The sequence below is a fragment of the Pangasianodon hypophthalmus genome, chromosome 1, assembly GCF_027358585.1.
Source record: "Pangasianodon hypophthalmus isolate fPanHyp1 chromosome 1, fPanHyp1.pri, whole genome shotgun sequence".
NCBI lineage: Eukaryota > Metazoa > Chordata > Actinopteri > Siluriformes > Pangasiidae > Pangasianodon > Pangasianodon hypophthalmus.
Window position 1 is genome coordinate 7659309 of NC_069710.1, and position 24684 is coordinate 7683992.

General features: G+C 37.8%; 1 protein-coding gene across 4 annotated transcripts in view; it reads left to right on the forward strand.

The window, feature by feature from the left end:
- The window catches only part of LOC113526703 (piezo-type mechanosensitive ion channel component 2), a 127787-nt gene that overhangs the window by 34450 nt on the left and 68653 nt on the right, over positions 1-24684 (forward strand). For all 4 annotated transcript variants that reach the window (XM_026913993.3, XM_026913994.3, XM_026913991.3 and 1 more), the window contains exon 4: positions 16535-16577. In XM_026913993.3, coding sequence (XP_026769794.3) covers positions 16535-16577 — 43 coding nt within the window. The remainder of the gene's footprint in view (positions 1-16534; positions 16578-24684) is intronic.

The window sequence follows — 24684 nt, forward strand, 5'->3', positions numbered from 1 at the left end:
TCTCCTGGATCTTGTCTACCCTGACACAAGGGAGGGGGGGGGTTTATCAGAAACCCCAAGACTGACTAGGCATTTACCCAAGCAGCACTGCTCATAACTGGCACGTAGCAGTATACACGATCTCTGAGCAGCTATAAGCCACAACATCTGCGCACAAGATGGAGAATCAGCACATAATGAAAAGAAAAGTGTTCGAATCCAGCAGAAGGGAGAGAACGTAGAGTTATACAGTCATCGGTCTAGTGTCCACGCTGCAAAAATTATATCTTAGCAGGTGAAAAGATCTTGAATATGGGCAAATTGATCTAATATTTCTTACTGTGAGATGATTATAAATCAAACATAAGATTATTCAGCCTATAGACGCTTTTGCTTCTTTCTAGAAATAAATGCTTAAAATGAGAAAAAATGATCTACCAACAGAACAAGACTATTTCAAGCTTGAAATTAGTAACAGAATGTCTAGAAATAGGATTAATAATCTTATATTTGGTTTATTGTATCTTATAAAATACGAGATAGACTTGGCTATATTCAAGATATTTCTTCTTGCCAAGATGTCTTTTTTTTTTGCAGGGCATGTGCTAGAAAGCTCGCCTAAACAGTGAATTTTCATCAGAGACTCTCACTGCTTCTCTTTCGGGCCTTTTTTTCAATTCAATTCAATTCAATTTTATTTATATAGAACTTTTAATAATAGACATTGTCACAAAACAGCTTTACAGAAATCCAGATGTGGATTTAAATCCATAACGAGCAGGCCAGAGGCAACAGTGGCAAGGAAAAACTCCCTGAGATGGCAACGGAGGAAACTTTGAGAGTAACCCTTTCTCTTCTGGGTGACACCGGATAGTGGGATTATAAATCATTATAGTATACAGTTCTAGAAAAGTACATGCAAACATTACTAAGTGTGTTGAAATGATGTTCAGTATGGAAAGACTGTGACTCCTGGGATGAGCACAGGACAGTGTGTATGATTACAGCAGCAGGTCTTAGGTCCAAATCTACAGTATCCACATGAGCTTATCCACTAAAGCATGGGTGGGATTCAGGCATTTTGAAATCCAACTAATTCATAAGAATAATAACCATTTTCTTGTAGAGTTTAAAATTCTATTTAAACATCATAAAATAAAACCCTACCAAGCCCACAATACCTTATTTAGTCTATGTGTTTTTATAAACAGCATCATCTCATTCTTGAAAATTTGTATAAAATATAACGAAGGTAAAGATTAGAAGGGTTAGAGACGGAGTTAGCGTTTAAGGTCTTTAAAACTGGTTCATCAGCGTGAGTAGTTGAAGTATTCCCAGGTGCTGGTGTCCACCATTCCTAATGTACCGGAAAATTGAATGATTTAATTCAGACTGTTAAAATGGTCATGGTGCGGAATTGGATCTAATGACTTTTCTGTCTGTTCAGACCAGGTCTAACTGACGCCAAGTATGTGGTAAAGGAGTGCTGAAGCCCACAGCTGGTATATGAAACACTTTATAATGCTCTGATGGAGCTCCAGAGATTTAAACGTACAACGTTAATATCTGTATATGTGTCACATATTTATGAATATTGTGTTGTTGCAGCTGATCACAGAGAGAGATGAGGACACACACATTCACGCATGGTCACAAATCACACAGACACGTAAAGCTGTCTTGTTGAGGTTAGAGGTCAGGTGCATTGACAGCTAGACGGAGATGAACAGCATTGCTGGAACACGTACTCACTCAGAGCAGATGTGCTGTGTCGCCTTGTGTGGTATACAACACACTGTGAGCCTAGCCTGTAGAGCTGTCAGATATGGCCAGTAATCTTAGCACATTATATAATATGCATAACATCTGATATCTATATTTACTGATAATTCCTGTATCTATTTCCTGATGCTTAATCATAAAGCAGAATTATCTTTTGGATATTTTGAATCATAAAATATTATTATTATTATTATTATTATTATTATTATTATTATTATTATTATTATGGGTTTTTTTTATATATAAATTAAAAATGAACTTTAAAAAATTTGACAATTCAGCCTTGATTTCCATAAATATCCTCATTGTTATATCGTCAAGGCTTTTTTTTTTTAACCCTCTCATTCTGTCCATATCTCTTTCTTAATTATTTAGGAATTATGTCATGAAAGCATTGTTGTTAAATGTTGAACATCTATGACCCTACCCTTAACATTTTGGTGTGGACACTAACAGTTTTTGGTGTGTATTGCTGTATAGGTATAATCAAGGATTAGAAACATTACAGGGAACAAAAACAAAAACCGAACATTTTTCATTGAACGTAATTGAAACCATGAACAAAATCGCTCTAAATTGTTTCCGGAAGGAAACATTATTTTAAAAATTGATTAACCGGCTAGTAAAGGTATTTTTCTGTTCCAGTGTTATTTCCAGAAAGTATAGCCTAAACCTAGGCATTTTCCCAAAAGGCATAAATTCCTGTCCAGAGTTTGTCACTTCCTGCACACCTGGCTACAGGCAGATATAACGCCAGATAGCCGCTGTAGCTGGCTTCTCAAAGCTGGAGCGATGGCAGGAAAATCTGTACAAAGTGTTTGTTTCCTATGATTCTTCAAGCAACAAATCACAATGCAACGAAGAATGCTATGAATAAGAAATAGACATTTCTGATTAATTGAAGTGTTTTATTTAGAGCAGAGTAGTGTAGCATATGTAAAGAACTGTTTTTTTTTTAATTATTTTTTATTTTTATTTAGTTTCAGACTAAAGAGGAGCACTGGTGCAGGAATCTAAAACTATTTTGTCCGTTCAAAACGAACCAAAATGAAAAATAAATCTTTTCTGATTCCTACCTGTAATAACGTCCAGTGATTGGCTAGCAATGGGAGTTTAATTATTTTTTACTTTGTTTTTTTTCTTTCTTTTAAAAAGACAGCAATGTTTATGGTATAGCTATCGATTTTGGCAGAGGTTAACTGATGCTAGCTGTTTTAAAACATTAAAAAAACCACTTACAGCCTGCCCCTTTTAGCCCCTCCAATACACACTGCAACATTAGTTGGTTGGGGTTTTTTGTTTTTCTCTCGTTCATAGAGCCTCGTCCAGGGCCACCACTGAGGCGCGAGCTTCTCCTCTGAACAGATATTCTAGTGAATCTGCCAGAAAGCGAGGAGAACTAAAATATTATTAAAAGTGTTCTCACCTAAAAACCACTGACCCCAATTTTAATAAACAGCAACATTTGACCATGAACCAGATATGAGTGCTCCGTCATGCAGCATTAATGAACTGCCTCTTAAGTTATTCACATTCTGCAAGTTACAGGATGTGAAACAGAAAGGTCCACCTCAAATTAGTTCAAATAATGCGTTTAATAAATTGTGTTATGACTGGCAGACGAACTCGCTGACCCCAGTACATAAGTTCATGGACTACTGGTGAACCCAGCAGATTTACTATATCAGCTATGTGTAGTAATAACAAATGAAACTTAGTGAAAACTTGGAATGGGATTAGAGCATGCGTGAACATGCACATTTAGACACACACAGACACTCACACACACTGGACACATTGTATTCCGGTATTTCTTTTCCTCAAATGCATTGCACACCACCAATAAAATCAAATAAGTAAAGGATCTGTATTGTATTGGGTTCTATTTTTCCTGTCCCCACCTCAATTGGTCTTCTTCTTCTTCTTCTTCTCTCTGTGTTTCTCAGCAGTGTTTCACACCTGAAGGGTAGGATTCCTCATTTACTGCTGTCTAAGGCCATTATCCTATTCATAGCTCTTCTCCGATTTCACCCAGGGTTTCCTGGTGTACCTTTATTTAGTAGCCAAAGAGAAAACTTGCTCAATATTTACAGGTATGCATGTGATTTATAAGCAGATTCAAATATAGGAAACTTTTAAAAATAAATTTTGTGGTTGCATAATTGTCACCTCAGAATACTTTATGTAAACGTGTATATTCCTCCACCCGGTCTTTTACCAGTGTGATTCTGAAACATCCAACCAAAATCCAAAATAGCCAAACATTACAAAAAGGTGAATATAACAGCACATAAAGTAACAAATATGACTAGACCATTGTCAATGCACTAACTCTGTGTCATATTAAATTCAATAAATGTGTGATTCTGGAGTTTATTCCATTGGTGAATGCCTGTTTTTGCTACTACCTTGGTCAAGTTCAACAAGACATAGGCTGCAAACATTTTTTGCATGTTAAATCAGAAACATACAAGAAACACATTCTGAGACAAACAGGCCTCTGCGATTGATAGACATGCATAAACCATTTCCTTCGCTCTTGGTCAGCAGTGGCCCCAAGTGGGATGAGTGACTGATCTCCAGCTGGACTCACCACGGCTCCCATATTACCCAATTTGTTTAAAGTGGATCTGGTGCTGCTTCAGTTGTGATACACAGTGTGATATAATGGTGTACACATATACGCTCATCCCAGTACATACAGTAGAGAAGCTCAGCGCCTGGTCTGTCCTCGTCCATACGCCGTCAAGAGGAAGCAGCAGCTGAGCCGCAAATGACGTCTGGAAACAGCTGGTATTTGGACAAACCACATTAGATATACACATGGATAGAGTTAGTATAGGCTAACAAATTCTGTCATTTTTAATCCTACATTTTAGCTAGATATTTTACAATATTTTACAAAGTCACTTGTTTCCCATTGGGCAATATGTGCAGAAGTCTAGACAGGAGGTATTCAACTACCAAAAAAAAAAAACATGACTGAATAGTGATGGAGCACAATTCAAAGTGGTTATGTTTTGTTTTGCACTGGCGCTTTTTGTTACCACTTTTGACTAGCGCCGTGGACTCTGAACAGAGACATTTGTTTTGAATTTAAAGCAGAGAAATAACACCTACTTCTCTGTCCAGTAGTCTTAAAATGATCAATTTCCCCATTGACTTTTTTTTTAAAACAAGCCATGCTGTCATTTCACTAATAACGCCAGAGAGGATAAATATGATTTTAAGATAGGAAAGTCTGTGAATATAATTCCCTTTCTCTGTGAGCTGCTTTTAGATTAGTAATTCAGATAAATGCATGTGATTGGCTGCTGTAGAGGATCTGCTGCAAAAGCCCCAGGGGTTCATGTTTAAAAAGTTTGTTGCTGAACAGCAGCCAGTTTTTTCGTGTGTTGATCGGCTGCTGCAATATTTTTTTGGAGGGCTCAATTTGATCCTGCTGGATTCACACCCAGACTGTGGCCCACCAGTTGATGAGCTCTAGTCCTCTGGAACTGAATTGAATAGAAACCCTTTAAATACTACGCTGTGGACTCATTAGCGTGCATCAGTTTTATATTACAGTGCAATAAATTATTCATCTATAATATATAAACTAACTCCTGCAGAATGTCAGTCTGTTTGGTTCATCATGTGCGCGTAAAATTTTCTTCCTTACCAATTGTTCTTCACCCTTTCCCTCTACCTCTGAATGAGACTAGTGTTAGAAAGCTTCTGTCTCTTACCAACAAACTATTACATGCATTGCATAGGCAATAACTCAACACATTTATGTGAATCCTGCTCTACTTATCATCAGCTTCCTCTCCTGTCTCCTGACCGCTTTTAGCATCTCTTTAAATCTCTGTACAATGATAGATGCCAAACTCATGCCAAAAATGACATCTCCCACCCAATAGCTGTTGGCAGTGAATAAATTTCAGCTAGTTGTCAAAAAAAAAAGGAGGCAGTGTGCTTCAGCAGTGCATCCCTTTGAGCCGGGCCGCACTGAGGTGCAGGAAAACAAGCACTCTTTCTGTAGAGGGGGAAGCTTAGAGATGAACGGGCTTGAAAAATGAGTCCCTGTGCTCAAAGGGAGTGTTGTGGCAAGAGGTGAGTTCCTGCATGAAGCATTCCTAATCGGTCAATGAACCAAACAGCACAAACCACTCCCAGATCATCTCTTCTGTCTCACAAAGTATTTAATATTGCACTTGTAAAAGTGAAGATTAAGTCATTAATCACATTAGGTTTCAATTAATAAACATTGATGGTTAAGAGGTGTTTTAAGAGGTGCACAAATCCTATTCACTGTGGTTGTGTTTATATTTACAGTATATGATAAGGGAAATGTTAACTGATTGATACGATGTTTAACTCTGTAAATTTGTTATTATAAATGTTTAGAATGTGAAAGCAGTTTGGGTTTTTTGACACCCTTTTTGTAGAATTTATGAGAAAGGCTGTTTAATCAGTTTCTATGTAGAAGTTTCTGGAAATGTTATGTAATCGGTCGCTAAGCAGTAAGAATCGAGAAAGTTCTTATCCGCAAAGTGCTGGTGCAGGTTTTCGGTTCAGTCATGCTGAAGCTTGATTCCCCTTTTAATATATTTTTCTTGGTCTTCAAATGACTATAAGACTTGGCTCCTATTTGGTTGGCATGAAAACTGGTTCTTTGTGAATAAGATTGAAGATGTCTCTTCTAGAAACTGTGAAAATACAGAACACTATACATATCAAAATTCAGTGTGTTCCACTGTCACTGAGAGTGAGTAACTGAAGAGTCTCGTTCCTCTTGAGGTTTCCTCCTCACACGTCAATGAGTTTTTTCTTGCCACTGCCAGGGATCTAGATCTAAAGCCAAAATTCATTCTGCTTTAATACAATGTATATTATTAAACACACTAGACACACCGATCAGCCATAACATTAAAACCACCTGCCTAATATTGTGAAAGGTCCCCTTTGTGCCACCAAAACAGCTCTGACCTGTCATGGCATGGACTCCACAAGACCTCTGATGGTGTGCTGTGGTATCTGGCAAAAAAAACGTTATCAGCAGATCCTTAAAGTCCTGTTTTTTACGAGGTGGGGCCTGGATCTGACTTGTTTGTCCAGCATATCCCACATTGAGATCTGGGGAATTTGGAGGGAATTTGAGGTCAACTCATTGTCATGTTCCTCAGACCATACCTGAACATTTTTTGCAGTGTAGCAGGGTGCTTTATCCTGCTGAAAGAGGCCACTGCCAATAGGGAATACCATTACCATGAAGGGGTGTGCAGTACCTGGTCTGCAACAATGTTTAGGTAGGTGGTACATGTCAAAGTAACATCCATGACCCTGTCGCCGGTTCACCTTGGACCACTTTTGGGAGGTATTAACCACTGCCTACCGGGAACACCCCACAAGACCTGCTGCTTTGGAGGTGCTCTGACCCAGTCGTCTAGCAATCACAGTATGCTTGCCCATTTTTTCCTGCTTTCAACACATCAACTTTGAGAACTGACTGTTCACTTGCTGCCTAATATATCCCACCCCTTGACAGGTGCAATTGTAATGAGATAATAAATGTTATTCACTTCACCTGTCAGTGGTTTTAATGTTATGGCTGATCGGTTTATATTCATTCATTTATTCATTTTCACTAACTGCTTTCTGCTGGTCAGGGTGTTGGTGGATCCAGAGCCAATCCCAGAAACACTGGGCATGAGGCCAGCTTGGAAGGGACACCAGTCCATCGCAGTGCATTATGCACACACATTTCCACACTTATTCACACCCAGGGGCAATTTCGAGTCATCAGTTCACTAACAGGCATGTTTTTGGGAAGAAACCAAAGAAACCCATGCAGACATGGAGAGTTACCTGAGCTCAAGATTGGACTGAGGACCATGGAGCTGTGATTGGTTTGGCAAAGTGAGAAATTGTAGAAAAATTGTGCCAGCCATGGTTGGAAGAGCACTCATTTGTGTTTGTGTGTGCTAACAGTAAAAATAAATGAAGAAAAGCTGCTCCTTGGAACAATCCTCAGTGTTCTTGGAAGTGCTTCACTCCTTCCAATCACCTAATCTACAAAATGAATTTTGGCAGCACAGTGGTTAAAACGTGACACATATACACAAAAACGCTGTGTATGTATATAGTAAATCATTTGTATAAGGAACAGAAGAAACATCTGTATCGGTATTATTAGAACTGCTTTACATAATTCAGCTATGAGAGTGGATGTGTAAAATAATGAAAGTTAACAACATTAAGCCTCGAAAGTTAGATCATGTCTTACATATTGCTTAATCATTTGAAATGATTTGGCGTAGAGACTTTAAATTGCATCTCAACTGAGAGACCCATGGCTTTCTGCAGAACAAACATCATGATTGCATGAAAATCAAATCAGTGTAGCAGTGAAAATGTGTTTCGTATGTTTGATATTTTGTTCTGGTTAGAAACAAGCACTCCACTGCGATTTTGTATTTTTATTTATTTGCTGTTCGATTTTCAAGGAGAAAATTAGCTGTACTATAAACAGCAAGCCTGCAACTTTGAACCAATAATACGTCTTTGTTATTCAGTCTCTACACCAATCAGAAGATGGTTTTTGTGTATGTCCATAAGAGTTGTAAACCATATAAATGGGTCATTTCTCCTAAACTAATAATAAGCATAAGTATCAAAAATAGGCTTAACTACAGAGTCATATGAAGCGGATGATTATAAGACGTTGTTAGTCATGGCTGTTTTAGTTTGTTGTGGCATAGCTAAGATCTGTGTACTGGAATGTATTAGGATGTTTTTAACCTGACTATTTACTTTTACAGTGAGTTTTGTATAACTATATATTATAACATAAAGGTTCTGAGTGTAGTTATATGGTTTGCTTATCAGTTAGACTCCACGTATAAGGGCAATGCATAACCATGTAAAACGGTTCCTATAGTTTTAAGTTCTCAGATGGTAAAAATTCTTGTGGCAGGCGAGCGCAGTTTTACACAGCATCTCCAGCCAATCTGAAACACATATTGTGGAATGTGAAAGTTTTTTTTTTTTTTTTTTAAAGCCCAATAAGCCCACTAATGAGACATAACTCTGTCTCCCACATCACTGTGACCTCCTGTCGTGACCTCTTGGTGTGAATTAATAAGCCATTGTGCGCCTCTCTGGCGCATGTGTAAGCTACAGGAGCTTTGTCCTGATGCCAGAATCCTGACTTTTCAACCGTCCCCAAGCTGAAAAGCAGCCAGTAATAATAACAACAATGTCCCAACGTGTTCTGGTGTGTCATCAACAGCTCATGAAAAAACGCATGATAAGAATCATCTTCCCCAGGACGCACAACCCACACACTCTAAAAATACGCCGACGCTCTAGCCCATATTTTTTTATATGAAGCCGCTAACAAAGGGCAGATATAAATCATTACCCACGCGAGGTTGGGGTAATGATGTAGTACTGTATTTGTGCATCTCGCAAGGGTGGAGTGATCTTGGATAGAATTTCATTCACAGAGACTCCAGTAGTTTGTGCAGATGCTTACAGTCTTGATGCTCTCCAAAACGTACAAGTTTTTTTTTTCCTTCTTAAGCTTTGGTTTTATTCTTGTTACAAGATTTTGTTGATTCACAAATCTAAGTGACAGTCACATTAATACGTATTATGAAGAACCGTCTTATGTCATGTCAGATGCATGTGTCTCATCAAGACATACATGTATACATGTGAAACTCATACACTCCTATAAAGAGTTATATGTTGAATGGCATGTTGAAAACCATTTTTAAACTTTAAATCTTAAAACTTTTGAAATTATTTTTTGAGTTTTTATTTTTTTGTTGGAATGGGATTAAGTTGTGATATTTAAGTGTTTAGTTTTCTCGCCTCTGCTTGTTTAGTGTCATATTTTTCTCTCTTTCTAGTCCTATGAAAAGTCTGGTTTCAGTAACACTTTTTTTTTTTTGAACTGCACTCTTTGCCGAGCTTTGGCATGCACTCCGCCTTGGCAGTGGCTGTGTTTCAACAATAAGAAACCACTCGCTTTCTGCAAGGGATTGGTTTTAGTGCAACTATGCCGCAGGTGCCTTTATAAAAATAATTTCTGAACTGCTTGGTATTTGAGCAACAAAAGCGTACAATTTCAGGGAAAGGCAGGGATCGCCCAGTTTATTTATTTCTCATTGTAGCTGTATGTGACAGTGTAGCATTTTTAACACTTTTAACTTAAGCACCAACTTAAAAAAAAAAAGAACAGAAAGCAAGAAGGCTTTTATTTGCCCAAGAGGCTCATTGGCATCAACATTTGTTATTATTCTTTGCATAGAACATTGTTATTAAATCAGCACACTCTGAATTGAACAGGCTTTATTTAGACTTCTACCCCATCCTGTGTTCTATGCTTTCCTGAACTTTATTGTCTTTAAATTCACCACCAAGGCCTTGAGCTGATCCTGCAGCTGCTCTCCTCCACACCACACTTACAGTCTTCTGCCTTACACACACACACGCACACACACACACACACACACACACACCTGACAAAACACCACTTCTTAGACTACCAGAAACAAGGAGAGGAAAAGAAACAGAAAAGGTTACAGAGATTAAAGTTATAAATTATTTATATATTTGCAGGTTCAGACATGCATGGATAGTTGGAGAAAAGTTTTTGAAAAAAAACCAGAAAATAAAGTAAAAAAGAATCATTGTTTGTCGCAACCCTCAATCGTGGGGGTTGTATAATCACATGCTTTAGATTGACCCTAATCCATGATGTTTGAGAAAATGTAAGTATTGTATTGAAGAATAGATGTTGGATAAGAATAGATGCTGAATGATGTAATACAACCAACTCAGAAAAGGTTTTTTCCTTCTAGATGCAGATTTTATTCAATTGTGAGTGATTTAAAAAGAGTATGTGCATTATCTATGTCATTTGCAAAGTAGAAAATAATATTTAAATTCAGTTTTTGTATGTGTTGTTTGTTTTTTGAAGAGATAGGATAACTTAGAGAATCTCAGGAAGGCCAAACTGAAACCAAACCTAGCCACACGTGTATACTTGCGTATCCGGTACAACACTGATTTAAGGATGTCAGGAAACTGTACAAAGTACAATATGAACATGAGATAATAGTGTATGATCTGCTCATATGGTTTTCACATGTGGTGAATATCTAATGTGAAACAGTTTGATCATTTTGGTGTACTGAGGCATAATACTCATAAACCTTCTGAGTCTTCCTCTTGTGGAAATGGACTTCTGTAAAAAATTTAATACATGGTCACCAGATGGATTTATTTGCTCACACAGTCGCCCTTACTGAAGGGACTCTCAGATTTAATAAATCATATTGCGGGTGCTAAATTTCTTTTTTATTTATTTAATTTTTTTACTTTTAAGTAGAAACGCCCCCAAATTGCATATTCATTAAAGCAAACATGCAAAATTGGACAACACGTGCTATTTTTGCCAAGATTTACATCTCCGTAGACCCTGTTAGTAAATCAACCTGCACGTTTGCACGTTTCTATAAATACAAACCTTTAGTAAATTGGGGCTAGTATAGGCAAAGCACTAAAGGCCGGTTCATACTGAAGAGTTTTCTCAGGTATGTCTCACACTATTTTAAGCAGTGATTAATCCACACTAACTCTATTAAGGGTTAAACCCCATCCATCCTGACTTGAGTGAATACAGATGCACTGTTTGACATTGACACCATTATCAACACATATACATTTACAGTACAATGAAATTCATTTCTTCTCATATCCAATTTGTTCACTGTTCCACTGTCTCATGTTATGTCTGTAAGTGAACTGTATTGTAATTACAGCTAGTCGAACGTTCACACGTGCCCTTCCACACCCATTAAATTGACCCATAGACATTGCTGTACATACGGACAGTGGTTTAATTGATAAAAACACAACATCTTGTTGCACTATTCCCACCAAATACACAGCACTACTAAATGTAACTGAGTCTTAAGTGGTGTGGAAAGTCGCTTAAGTCAGGATAGTTCAGTATGACTATCCTTTAGAGTTCCTAATATATTCAAAGACCTAGATGGCGGCGCTCCATTTAATCTAAGCCTAACAATAAGATAAAAACAATAAATTGTTTTTATCAATTTTAATTTGGGTAGCACTTTTAACAATAGAAAAGCAGCTTTACATAAATATATATATTCCAGATATGAATGTTAAATTTATAAATTTTCCCTAATGAGCAAGCCAGAGGCAACAGTGACAAGGAAAAACTCCCTGAGATGACATGAGGAAGAAACATTGAGAGGAACCAGACTCAAAAGGGAACCTCATCTGGGTGACACTGGATAGTGCGATTATAAATAATTTCTCTTCTCTAACTGTACTATATAGTCAAAAAGTGCTAGTTGTGTTAACTTATGAGCGATTATAAGCATCAGAGTCATTTCTGGATTCATTATAGTTTTAACTTAAAGTCTGTTGTATCAAACTGCAGATATTAACTGTTCAATGAGAACGAATTGTTCTTAGCAATTTGTTTCTTTCAGTATTCAGGACTTATTTGCAGTTTTTCATTTATGTGACAAGCTAATTGGCTTATTAGCTTCGAGACAGCAAGAAATAAAGAGAGTTTGCTGAAGGAATGACTGATGATAGCTGCTATAACATAAGTGATAACAGGAACTAGTTTTGCAGTTGTTCCACAACATCACTTGTGGATGATTCCTTCATGCATGAGAAGTCTGTCTACTTCATTTTCATGTATGGAGCTGGTCACAAGTTGTTGTTTTTTATTGTACAGTTATGCAGAGCTTTGTAATGCTGAGTCAGAATACACCATGAGCTCAGGAGACAGAAAGCTGTAGCACAAGTTATGATTTTTGAAGCTAGGCAGCTAAAGATTAAGGATGATTACTTCTGCCTGATTTTTTTTTTAGGGAGCAGCAAGAACACAAGCACACTATACCTAATGAAAAACTAGGTGAAAGGATAGGAGAGAGGGTTATAGGAGGATTGGGGAGTCAGGAACCTTAAGCACACAGATCCAGTTTGGAGTTGAGTTTGTGGAGAAACCAAAACTTTGAAGTTTCACGCAAACTGACCAGAAAGTGCACACAGCACCGATAGAAAAACATTGGCTGGATGTTGAGCTAGTATTTTAGCCTGTCACTGAGTAAATCTTGACTCAAGCCTTTGCATTAATGAAGAGGAAACAAGTCCAAAATCAAGGTAACTCATGGATCTGGTTTCAGCTCTGCTCCCAGTTTTAATGCTGCTCTGAGGCACTGTACTATGTAACTCTATGAAAAAAAACTATAACGAAAAAAAGACACACAGAGAGAGAGAGAGAGACGGGGGGGGGGGGGGGGGACATCATGTGCTGTGCATGTGTACATATTGGGTGTGTCTAAATTTACTAAAAATAAATCATCAGTGAACCTCAGAGAAAACATATACACTTCATACAGTATTATTGTTGTTAAGATCAATACACAAAAGACACTGTAAAATCATTGAGACCCTCATGTCAGGTGCCCAAAGTAAACAAATACGTCACAGGTGTCTGTTGTAGTGGATAATGTCATCTTTCTATCATCAGTCCAGGGCAATACCAGTGCATGATGTGTTGCTTTTGGCACTCAGGTGGTACAGGCGGAGACGCTTGTAAATTCCAACACAACACCAACATGGTGAAAGTGTACTGTATATACGCAGGTTTTAACACCTGTCAGTGTAACGCAACATACCTGAACAATACTGTCTATTGTGCAGAGCATTTCATCTTTTGTCTTCTTTGGCACTTTTCTGTTGAACTGATGAAATATCTATGAATGTATGCATGTACTGGTGAAATATCTTGAAGATGATAACCCAAGTTGTTTTGCCTTGACTCACTAATACTATACACTCAGAGTTGAGTCACGTGAACATAGTGAGGATTAAAACCCAAAATTGCACACAACAATATTCAGACATTAACGTACGTGCAGAAGTAACTGTCCATGGAGTGTCCCTAAAACAGAGACAGTTTAGTTCTGACAGTTTAATCTAAGCATAATGTCACATTAAAAGGAATATTCTGGGCTGCAAATATACTAAAAAGAAAACTAAAGAATGAAATTTGCCACCAATATTAAATACATAAATAAAACAATATTAATTTATTCATTACTAAGTCTACAATTTTTTTTTTCTCAGAGGAGACAGCATCTTAATATCTTAATCAGAGACAGTCCTTAGGTGAAGGTCCAAATTTTTTATGTATACAATTTTGAATGAAATTAAAGTGTGCTGGAAATGTAGCAGATAAGTGCTTGGTCAGCTTATCATTTAAAGCATGTTCATGTTTTCTTTGAGCACTTTGAATTATTTATTTGTGTGTTTAATTTATGTACTGCCTATATATGTAACACCCAATTTTGCTTTACAAATACATAACACAATGTAACGGCATAAAACTTTAAGGAGTAGAAAGAGAAGAGTACTAGCGTTAACCAAAATAACTAAAACGTTGGCATTTTTTTTTTTATTTCAAATTAAATGCATGATTATATAGTATATCCTATGTGCATATTATATTTTTTCTATGCCTCTAAATATGGAGAACTTTCTTCACATAAATAATGACATAGCTTTCAAAATTTGCTGATTCTGAACATCGTCCTCAGTTACTAATCATCTGGGAAACTGCAAAGCTTCAGAGATATCAGTGACACTTGTTTAAACTAAAAAAAAACAAAACGTTCAGTGCCACACAAAGACATTAAAGAAATCTTTCAGCACCTTTTTTTTTTTTATTTATTTGACATAGAACATTTGTAAGAAGTGCAGTGTTCCCAGGATAGGCTTTGGATCCACTGCATCCCTGGCCAGGATAAAGCGGTTAGTGAAAATGAATACACTCACACATTTTAACCTAATCTCTGCGTTTGTGGTGTATGTGAGAATACCACAGCCATGAATTTCATCATGTCTCACTGTAGTGAGAAAACTCAATTTATAATGGGAGACTAAGGGCAGATTTTTGATAAGTGGTTAAGTGGTTAAAAAGATGACTATATAACACAAATTCAAATTCAAAAATGCAACAATACAGTACATCTCAGGGTGAGAAAGATACTAGAAAAAGTCTTAACAAAGCTGTTCTCATGGAGTTTTACCCAACTTCCCAATACTGGAGCAATACAGTAACAAGGAATTCTGGGATTATCCATGTGCAATCTGGTGGAAATGGAGGCTCTATCATGTTTACACTGATAAATTGTAGCCACCAACCAACTGTTCAAACAACTTTGACTAAAGACTTCATGAAACCATTGTGCATAAAAATATATTTTGCACATACACTCCTGGGCAAAAAAAAAAGCACAAAATGGCAAACATTAAGCTTTTAATGATCTTAACAACAAATCATTGGTCAGAAAATTATCAAGAATTAAACAAATGCACTCCTGAGACCTCTTGTGAATATTAAAAGCTTAATATTTTGCCATTTTGGGCTTGGCAATTTTTTTTTTTTCCCAGGACTGTATATATCTTATTGATTTCCCAGTAACTGGCCTTGGAGCTGCATTATAAGTGAGTTTTAAGTAAACAACCATTTTCTTCTTTTCTCAGTGCAAGGAAACGTGGTGAAATTCTTGTCTGTGGTCTGTGTGTACATGCTACAGATGTGGTAGATAGAGATTAGCTTGAAAAATGTTGAAAAAAAACAACAGAGTTTTCTTTTCAATATCCAGGGACCACATGAAATTGTCTGTTCATTGCTCTTGGAAGGCATAAAGTTAATATCAGCCATTCTCAGACACACACTGAGTCTTCAGAAGGCTGTGTATGTAAACACATTTCGCACTGAGCTTCAGTATAATCAACAGACTCTCCATCATAACAGGAAGGTACAGTACGTCATGTGTGGACAGCTTGCTTCGGTGCTTTTATCCTCTCGATCACATGTGAGATTGAGCATGATGCAGAAACCATGGGGAAAGGGGACTAGAAACTGGGCTCACTCCAAACGTACTGATTTGTTATGCATGGCCTCCGACAGCTTGCGTCTGACTCGTGAAGCTGCTCAGCTCCCAGGGTATGTGTTGCGATTTGAAACACATGCTTTCTATCAGTGAAATGTTGTAAATGAGGTGTGAATCACTGCGTACAGTGTGTATATCTCATACACCCTTCTGTACAGCACTTTCAGGATTGAATGAAATCCTCACAACTGAGTGTTGCCTGGTTTAAGTGGCCATTTTTAATGACATCAAATGACAATGGTGCAGCTTGTGTGTATTTTTTAAAAAATTATATTTCACTTTATTCAAGCCTTGATAGACACTTGGTAACATAGCAATTAAAGATACAAACATTATAGAAAAACATGAAATATTATAATCATATATAGTTAAATAAGGTCTATCTGCAGACGTATAGGGATATATGCTGTCAGGAGCATAACTAGGAACTATCAGCCCCAAACCATTTAAAATTTTATATTGTGCTTTGTATATAAGCAGAAATATATATATACATACTTACATACACATATATTTATATACAGTGTATAAATATATATATATATATAATATATATATATATACACATAGCATATATATTGTATATATCCTTTGTATATATACAGATTTTAATTATTTGCCACTAAAATTATCGCAATAATGGCGTGGCTTTGTATACAATACGTTCATGGTTATTGCTATACTCTACCCTGTTGTATACTCTTATATCACTGTTGTGTATCTCTGTAGTTTATATTCAGTAAGTTGTTTCTGCTTTTTTTTTTTCCCCGCAGGTTCATCATGGGAGAAATCAATAAGACAGCTGGGCTTTGAAAGGTAGGAGTGTGTTGCCTCCAGATTATAAATTCAGCTGGACAGCGTTTACATGTGAACGATGACAACAGACAATTTACTGTTTGCTTTGATCTGCATGTTTTCATTGGAGACCACTCTTTCTTTGCCACAACAAGCCAGGATATTAGACTGAAGAATATTTTATCAAGCCATGAACATAGAAGAAAAGAACATTTATTCATATGACAGTCACTTTTATCCAAGCGTGAGGCAGAATCCAGTCCAACCTAAGCACAGAGCTGTTAAAGGAGCCGACAAATTTTGCTAACTTACCACACACAAGTGTAAGATACTTGTCGGAAGAACAGAGGAAGAAAGAACTCCCCACACACACACACACACACACACACACACACACACACAAACACACTACATCTGCCAAGTTAAAGAACTTCTATTAGAGAGCCAAATAATACACATAACCACAAGTAAGAGCAACACACTGAGTATCTGTGCAATTATTTGTACACACAATCACACACATATACACAAACACATACCACACTTACATACTGGCCTGACTGTAAACAGAGCTATAAAATAGGAACAGGAAAAATAGGCAGTTATTTGAGAAAACAAACTGTGATGAACTGTGTGCTAACAGGACACACACACACACATACACACACACACACAGGGCCAGATGTGCGCACATAAGAAGGCTGCACAAGACACGACTTCAAGCAGTCCCAAAATGCATTGGGTCTGTCATTAGATTAGATTACTATAGCTGTAGCTCATCACTTTCTGCATGAAGGCACAAAATTCAAATTTCATAGATAAAGGAACTTAGTATAGGAGAGCTTTTCCCTTTGATTTGTTCAAGGACTGCATCAGCTGTGGCAGATAACCAAATAATGACTAATCTTTTAAGAAAAAAAAACATTCCAGATGATATTTTTGGAAAAATTCTGGACACCAGACATGTGTTAGTTTGAATATTGCATCAAATATTGTAATCATTATCATTTTAATCATTTTATCTTTGCTTACGAGAAGACTATATAAGTGAATTTCCCTGTTTCTAGCTTTTCCCCAAACAGTTCACTGCAGCAAAAGTAAATGAGCAAATGTGGCACAGGTCTCAGGAGTGCATTTATTTAATTCTTGCTAATCGTCTGACCAATAATTTGTTGTTAAAACCATTAAAAGCTTAATATTTGCCTTTTTGGGCTTGGCCCAGTTTTTTGCCCAGGAGTGCACATTTTAGTCTAATGAAAAGACTGCTGTATATAGAAGTATGTAACTGTATTCCATTTATATTTACATAGTTTTTCTGATTTTGCCTTTATACACCACCACAGTGGATTTGAAATAAAACAATCAAGATGTGAACGAAGTGTAGACTTTCAGCTTTATTTTAAGAGGTTCCACAAAAATATGGCGTTTACCATTTAGGAATTACAGCCATTTTAAGCAAAGTACTTCTATTTTCAGGGGCTCAAAGGTATTTGGACAATTCACTGACAAGAAGTTAATTGGCCAGGTGCGGTCCATTCCCTCATTACTTCAAGACAAATGAAGCAGATAAAAGATCTGGAGTTGATATCAGGTATTGAGTTGGCATTTGGCAGCTGTTCGACTGGAGCTACCAATATGAAGTCCAAGGAGATCTCAATGCAAGTAAAGGAGGCCATCACTAGGCTGAAAAAACAACATAAATCTATAAGAGAGATAGCAAAAATCTTAGGTGTGGCCAAAAATGAACAGTTGGGTACATTCTTAAAAAGAAAGAAAGCACTGGTGAGCTCAAGAACATTGAAAGGCCTGGAAGACCACGGAAGACAACTAAAGAGGATGATCGCAGAATCCTTTCCTTGGTGAAGAAAAACCCCTTCACAACATCAACAGAAGTCAAGAATACTCTAGAGAAGGTAGGTGTATCATTATCAAATCTGCAATCAAGAGACACCTTCATGAATGTAAATACAGAAGGTTTACGACAAGGTGCAAACCACTGGTAACATTCAAGAACAGGAAAGCCAGATTAGACTTTGTCAGAAAACATCTAAAAAAAGCCTCACATGTTCTGGAATAAGATTCTTTGGACTGATGAAACCAAGATTAACTTGTACCAGAATGATGAGAAGAGAAAAGTATGGCGAAAGAAAGGAGCAGCTCATGATCCACATCATGTGTCAAACATGGTGGAGGCAGTGTTATGGCATGGGCACGTATGGCTGCCAATGGAACGGGCTAACTGGTGTTAATTGATGACGTGACTGCTGACAGAAGTAGCAAGATGAATACTGAGGTGTATAGGGCTATACTCTCTGCTCACATTCAGCCAAATGCTACAAAACTGATAGGACACCGCTTCACAGTGCAGGTGGATAATGACCCTAAACATACTGCGAAGGCAACTCAAGACTTTTTGGAATATTCTTCAATGGCCAAGTCAGTCGCCTGATCTCAACACAATAGAGCATGCTTTTCACTTACTGAAGACAAGACTGAAGGCAGAAAGACCCACAAACAAGCAGCAACTGAAGGTGGCTGCAGTGAAGGCCTGGCAAAGCATCTCCAGGGAGGAAACTCAGAATTTGAGTTTTGAGAACATGGGCTCCAGACTTCAGGCAGTCATTGACTTCAAAGGATTTTCATCCAAGTATTAAAATTATGGTTATATTTACAATTACGTCACTTTGTCCAAATACCTTTGAGCCCCTGAAAATGGAGGTACTTTGCTGAAAATGGCTGTAATTCCTAAATGGTAAATGCCATATTTTTGTGGAACCTCTTAAAATAAAGCTGAAAGTCTACACTTTGATCACATCTTGATTGTTTTATTTCTAATCCATTGTGGTGGTGTGTAAAGGCAAAATCACAAAAACTCTGTCATTGTCCAAATACTTCTGGACCTGACTGTATATGGTGAACTGAAGCTCTGTTCATGTACAAAATTACTACAAAATTTCACAAAAATCCTGTTTAGTGTGTTGAATTTTTTGTCAGAAAGGAATTTGATGTGAGGAATTTGATGTACGAGTTTGTGACATATGTGCTGTAACGAGGGTTGCCAGATCTGTTTGACAGTACTAACCTAATGGACCAGTAGTTTTAAAACAAATTAGTTGTAGTTTGACAGACAGACAGATAGACAGACAGGAAAAAAAAAGTACAAATATACCAATTCTACACACCTGGCAACACTGCCTGTAATGCCCTGAATAACACATTGTGTGGTAATTTATTTGGGGAGCAGGGGATTTGGGGAGCAGACATAATTCTGCACAAAAGTTGTGCGCAACCTTTACTTGCCCGGTTTGGTTACATTGAATGGAATATTTGATCAGCGACACATTCTATTTCTCCACCCATTTTTGTACCGACATCTCATTTATTTTGTGGAATCCTGCCAAAAATCCATGCGTATGAGGAAGAAAAGTGCATGTTGCGTGTTGTCAAGTGCATGCTGCATAAACTGCTCCTTTAGGCTCATATGCCAGTTTCAGAGTGCACCTGAAAACAGCTTAGTACATCTGGCCCATAGTCAGAGAGACCCATGCATAAAAACCCATGCATGCTGAATCTCGTAGAAGGTTGGGAGGGAATCTGCAGAGCAACGCTAAAAATATTTGGATGTCCTGTCGGTTTATTCGGTTTGATTTTATCATTTCTCAGACTGTCATTTCTTAATTGAACTCACCCCATTAATGTTAATCAAAGTTAGATTAGGAGATGAAAACAAAGACCATATCTCTGCACAAGGCACCATCCAACAGCAGCCTAGACGCCACTCATTTATTTCACAAAATCAAAGCTCTAAACGGCACTATCAGAGATGACTGGCAACAGATGCATGTGATTAAATTAGTCCTTAGGACAGGTGGCACCGTTCAAACCAGGCTCATTTAGTTTCTTTATAATCATGTTTGCAGGACTGATATTACGTATTATTGGTATTATTTGACTGGCTGTGTGTCTGTTGACCACCACGAGCAGCTTTTGGGGCCTGCTGTGGCTCGACCATGGCGGCTGTCTGACTTCCCTCCTGTTGGGAAGTGACAGTTGGAGAGAGAGCGAGAGAGAGAGAGACAGAGAGAGATGACTAATGATTCGGATGAATGCCAGTGAGCCGAGGGTGTCTGAGAGCTGCTTGGTGAAAAATGGCCTCCACTTAAAACTTGAGCTGTGCTCAGACCTGGGCCTCAAGACCTGAGAGCAGATGTAGAGAACATTTCATTAGATGCTCTCAAAGAATAAGTTAAGCATGCTGCCACGCATTCATCAGGTACTTTACTATTCTCTGTTTGCTTTAGTAGCTATTTGCAGCTGCATGACATGCCACTCACCTGGATTAATTGTCAACTTGAAACCTTCTTTTTACATTGTATTGACTAAGACGGATGCATTTTATTCACCTACATGCATCACAGCATGTGAAATGTGCATGTGTGGGGTTGCTTGGAATGTCCTCTGCATTAAATATATCATATGTACTATATACACTCAATGACCACTTTATTAGGAACACTTGTAAACCTGCTTGTTCTTGCAGTTATCCAATCAGCCAATCATGTGGCAGCAGCACAGCACATAAAATAATGCACATTATAACAGATATGATCTCAGCGACTTATATATATATATAATCATGATATGGTTGTTGGTATCAAATGGGCTGGTTTGAGTATTTCACAAACTGCTGATCTTTTGAGATTTTCACACACAACAGACTCTAGGGTTTATACAGAATGATGAAGAAAACAAAAAAACATTCAGCGAGAGGTTGTTTTGTGAGATGAACGCCATTGTTGATGAGAGAGAATTGCCAGACTGGTCTGAGCTGATTATGGTAACTCAAATAAGCACTCTTTACAACCGGGGTGAGCAGAAAAGCATCTCAGAATGCACAACACATCGAAGCTTGAGGTGGATGGGCTACAACAGCAGAAGACCACATCAGATTCCACTCCTGTCAGCAAGAACAAGAATGAGATGCTACAGTGTGTACAGGCTCATCGAAACTGTACAGCTGGAAAAAACAAAACAAAACAACAGGCTGTGTTGGTACAAAGACAATAGCACTATGGTATAAAATGAATTCATTCATCTTCAGTTATCACTTTATCCTGATCCATTGATAAAAAACTAACTGTAGAAGTATAGTACAGACCATTTGCACATGTAATATGAGGAAATGATCACAATAGTTAGATAATTACATAATATGCATGTCTACGTCTCTAAATAAATTAGCAAAGGAAAAGATGCTTCCTTATATCTAACGAACATCCTCATATCCTCTGTCTTTCTGTTTTTATTTACATCCGCTGATGCAAAAGAGGAAAATCTGTCTATTTATTGTTTCTTGGTTTAGCCTTATTAGGTGGCTGTTTGTTCTAAAAATCCTCCAGATAACTAAATTGCCTGGGGTCCTCAGAATCTGCCTCACAAAATGAATTCCCATGAAAAGTTATGTCGATCCTCTGAATAAATACGTGGGAATAAGTTTTTTTGCTGTCTCTTATAAACAACCATGCACAAGACACAGTACAAGCTACTGTTAAGCGTAACTGGTCTAACGCATTGGACTAAATTTACGTTACTTGTTAAGTACGGGAAAAGGTTTGCAATTTGGACTAAATTTATGTGACCTGTTAAGTACGGGAAAAGGTGTGCATTTTTTTTGGCGAGGTTTCCTTTCACATTCAGATAAGAGCGTATCTGATGCTGGGGCATGCTGAGATCAAGCAGGCTTTTGTAGATTCTGTTGTTTGGTGGTCTGGACGTTTCTGCTAATCATATCAGCATTTCCTGTCATGTTCTGAAGCCAGCAGAATAACAGAACAGGTGAATGTAATGAGTTTCCTTTAAAATATTTTTGTTCAAATTTTATGCTGTATCTTCAGACAGGCTATTTTTGCATCAACGTATTGCTTTTTAGTATTTAGTTTAAATGTTTGTTTGAAGTTTCCACATTTATTTTGAATTTATTCTTTTTAATAAATCATATTTCACAGATACTCAGTGCCTTCTAATGAAGCTGATCATTATTTAGGAAGTCAACCATCATTGGATACAGATGACAAATTGATGAAATAATGATGATAATAATAATAATAATAAGAAGAAGAATATATGAGCCATTAAACACTATCAAAATAAATCTGATACATTGCCTGTATAAATGGTATTGGTGCAGAATAAATTAGGTTGTTTTGCTTGAACCAGTGATAAAGGTCATTAAAACACAAGGGAGATTGCAACAGGCATTTCCCTATCCTCAATGCCATGTGAGCCCTGAATCGTAGCACTGTGCTGCATGTTGGCTTTGGACAGAAATCAGCCAAAAGCCTCGGTGGCCATTTCTGCCCTGTGTATTTGGACGGTTTCTTATTTGCTGTGAAAATTATTAAGCAGTAAAAGCCACACTCAGAGGCCTTTATTAGGGATTAGCGGGAAGTGAGCATGGCGTTAATGCTAAAATCTGTACTCGCCAGCCTCATTACCATATGACCTTAGGCAGAGGAGAAGCTTCCTGAACTGGAGGTTATCATCACGTGAAGTTCTGCTCAGCCTGGAAAATAAGAATAAGTCATGATCATCTGGTTATTTACTCACATCAATTAATCACCATGGCCAAAACAAGTAGTGTATTGTGAAGGTCGATGATTCATCCTTCACTTTATTAGTACTTTCCCTCTTTTACTTTCCTTCAACCTTGTTAAATGGCTATGTTTAGGTGTTCCGTGAAGCCAGAAGAGGGTGTCTGAGAAGCTCAAAGCTAAAAACAAGAAAAATGGGGTGTGTTTGTGAGCTGTCAGTGTCCTGAAACAGACCGCTGTGCGACGTTGTGGCTTTGCCAGCCTCACTGACTCACTCTGCAAACAACAAGGCTAAAATGATTGAGACTTGAAGCCAGTCAGGCCTCCATTTTCTTAGCACAGAGATGGGATAAACAGAGCAAAGTATAGCAGGAAGTTGGAATCGTGCCGGGTAAATCTGAGCTAGATTAAAGCCAGACTTGTGTGAGGATTAATCCAGATCTCTGTGCAAGCTTGCTAGGTCATGAATAATGTATAACCCATGATCTGTGTCTTTTATATTCTGCTTGTCTGCATGGTGTGTGCTCAGTCAGCAACCAAGCTGACAAGAAGCTACTGGTGGAGCTGGAAAGGGAAATTATGTGCATATTATTTCTCCCTGAGGATGTTAGCCTGTTGCTAAACAATCCGGGAACATCAGTGTTGCGTGTCTCTCTCCTGACAGCGGAACAACTGGTAGCCTTACATCCGAAAGATGACAATTACTGAATGTCAATTACTCCTATTAGCTGTGTTTCCAGATCAAAGCAAGCAATCAGGTTTCAAAATAAATTGGGAGAGGGATCAAATAAGAAATAATCCATTTTCAGGGCTAACAGTCTTTATCAAATAGTCATTACACTGACACTGATATTATATTGCTAGTTTCTTGCAGTTAGGATGAAGTGTAGCCCATTAAAGTCCTGGCATATCATTCAGTTATTCATGTTAAGTAAGGAATAAAATATCACGGGATGTGGCGTTATAGGAAAATAATCCGTGACTGGGAGATGCGAAGAATGATAATTGAACTTTTTGTCCTTTTAATAATGTGGAAAATCAAAACAAATTATTCCCTATAGACAATGTGTCCCTCACCAGCCTCTCTTTTTTCGCTTTCTTGAAGTGAATAAGAAAAAAATGCAGCTTGTCTCTGTCCTGAGCATGTTCGCATGTAGAAAAAAGTTACAGCTTTAGCTCTGACTGCTACTGTGCTGACACTGGAGACTCCTTCCAGAAATGCTAAATAAACGTCCCCTTACAGAAAACTTTACCACATCAACAATCACACTCACTTACTTTCAATAACTGCTTTATCCTGGTCAGGGTCATGTTGGCTCTAAAGCTTATCCCGGAAACACTGGGAGTGAAGTGGAAATACTCCCTGATTGGGACACCAGTCCATCACAGGACACCATACACACAACCGTTCACACAATCTTACACACATAGGGGCAATTTGTCTTAGCCAATCTACCTACTGGCATGTTTTTCTGAGGTGGGAGGAAACCAGAGTACCTGGAGGAAAGCCACAGAGAACATGCACAGGAACTGCACGC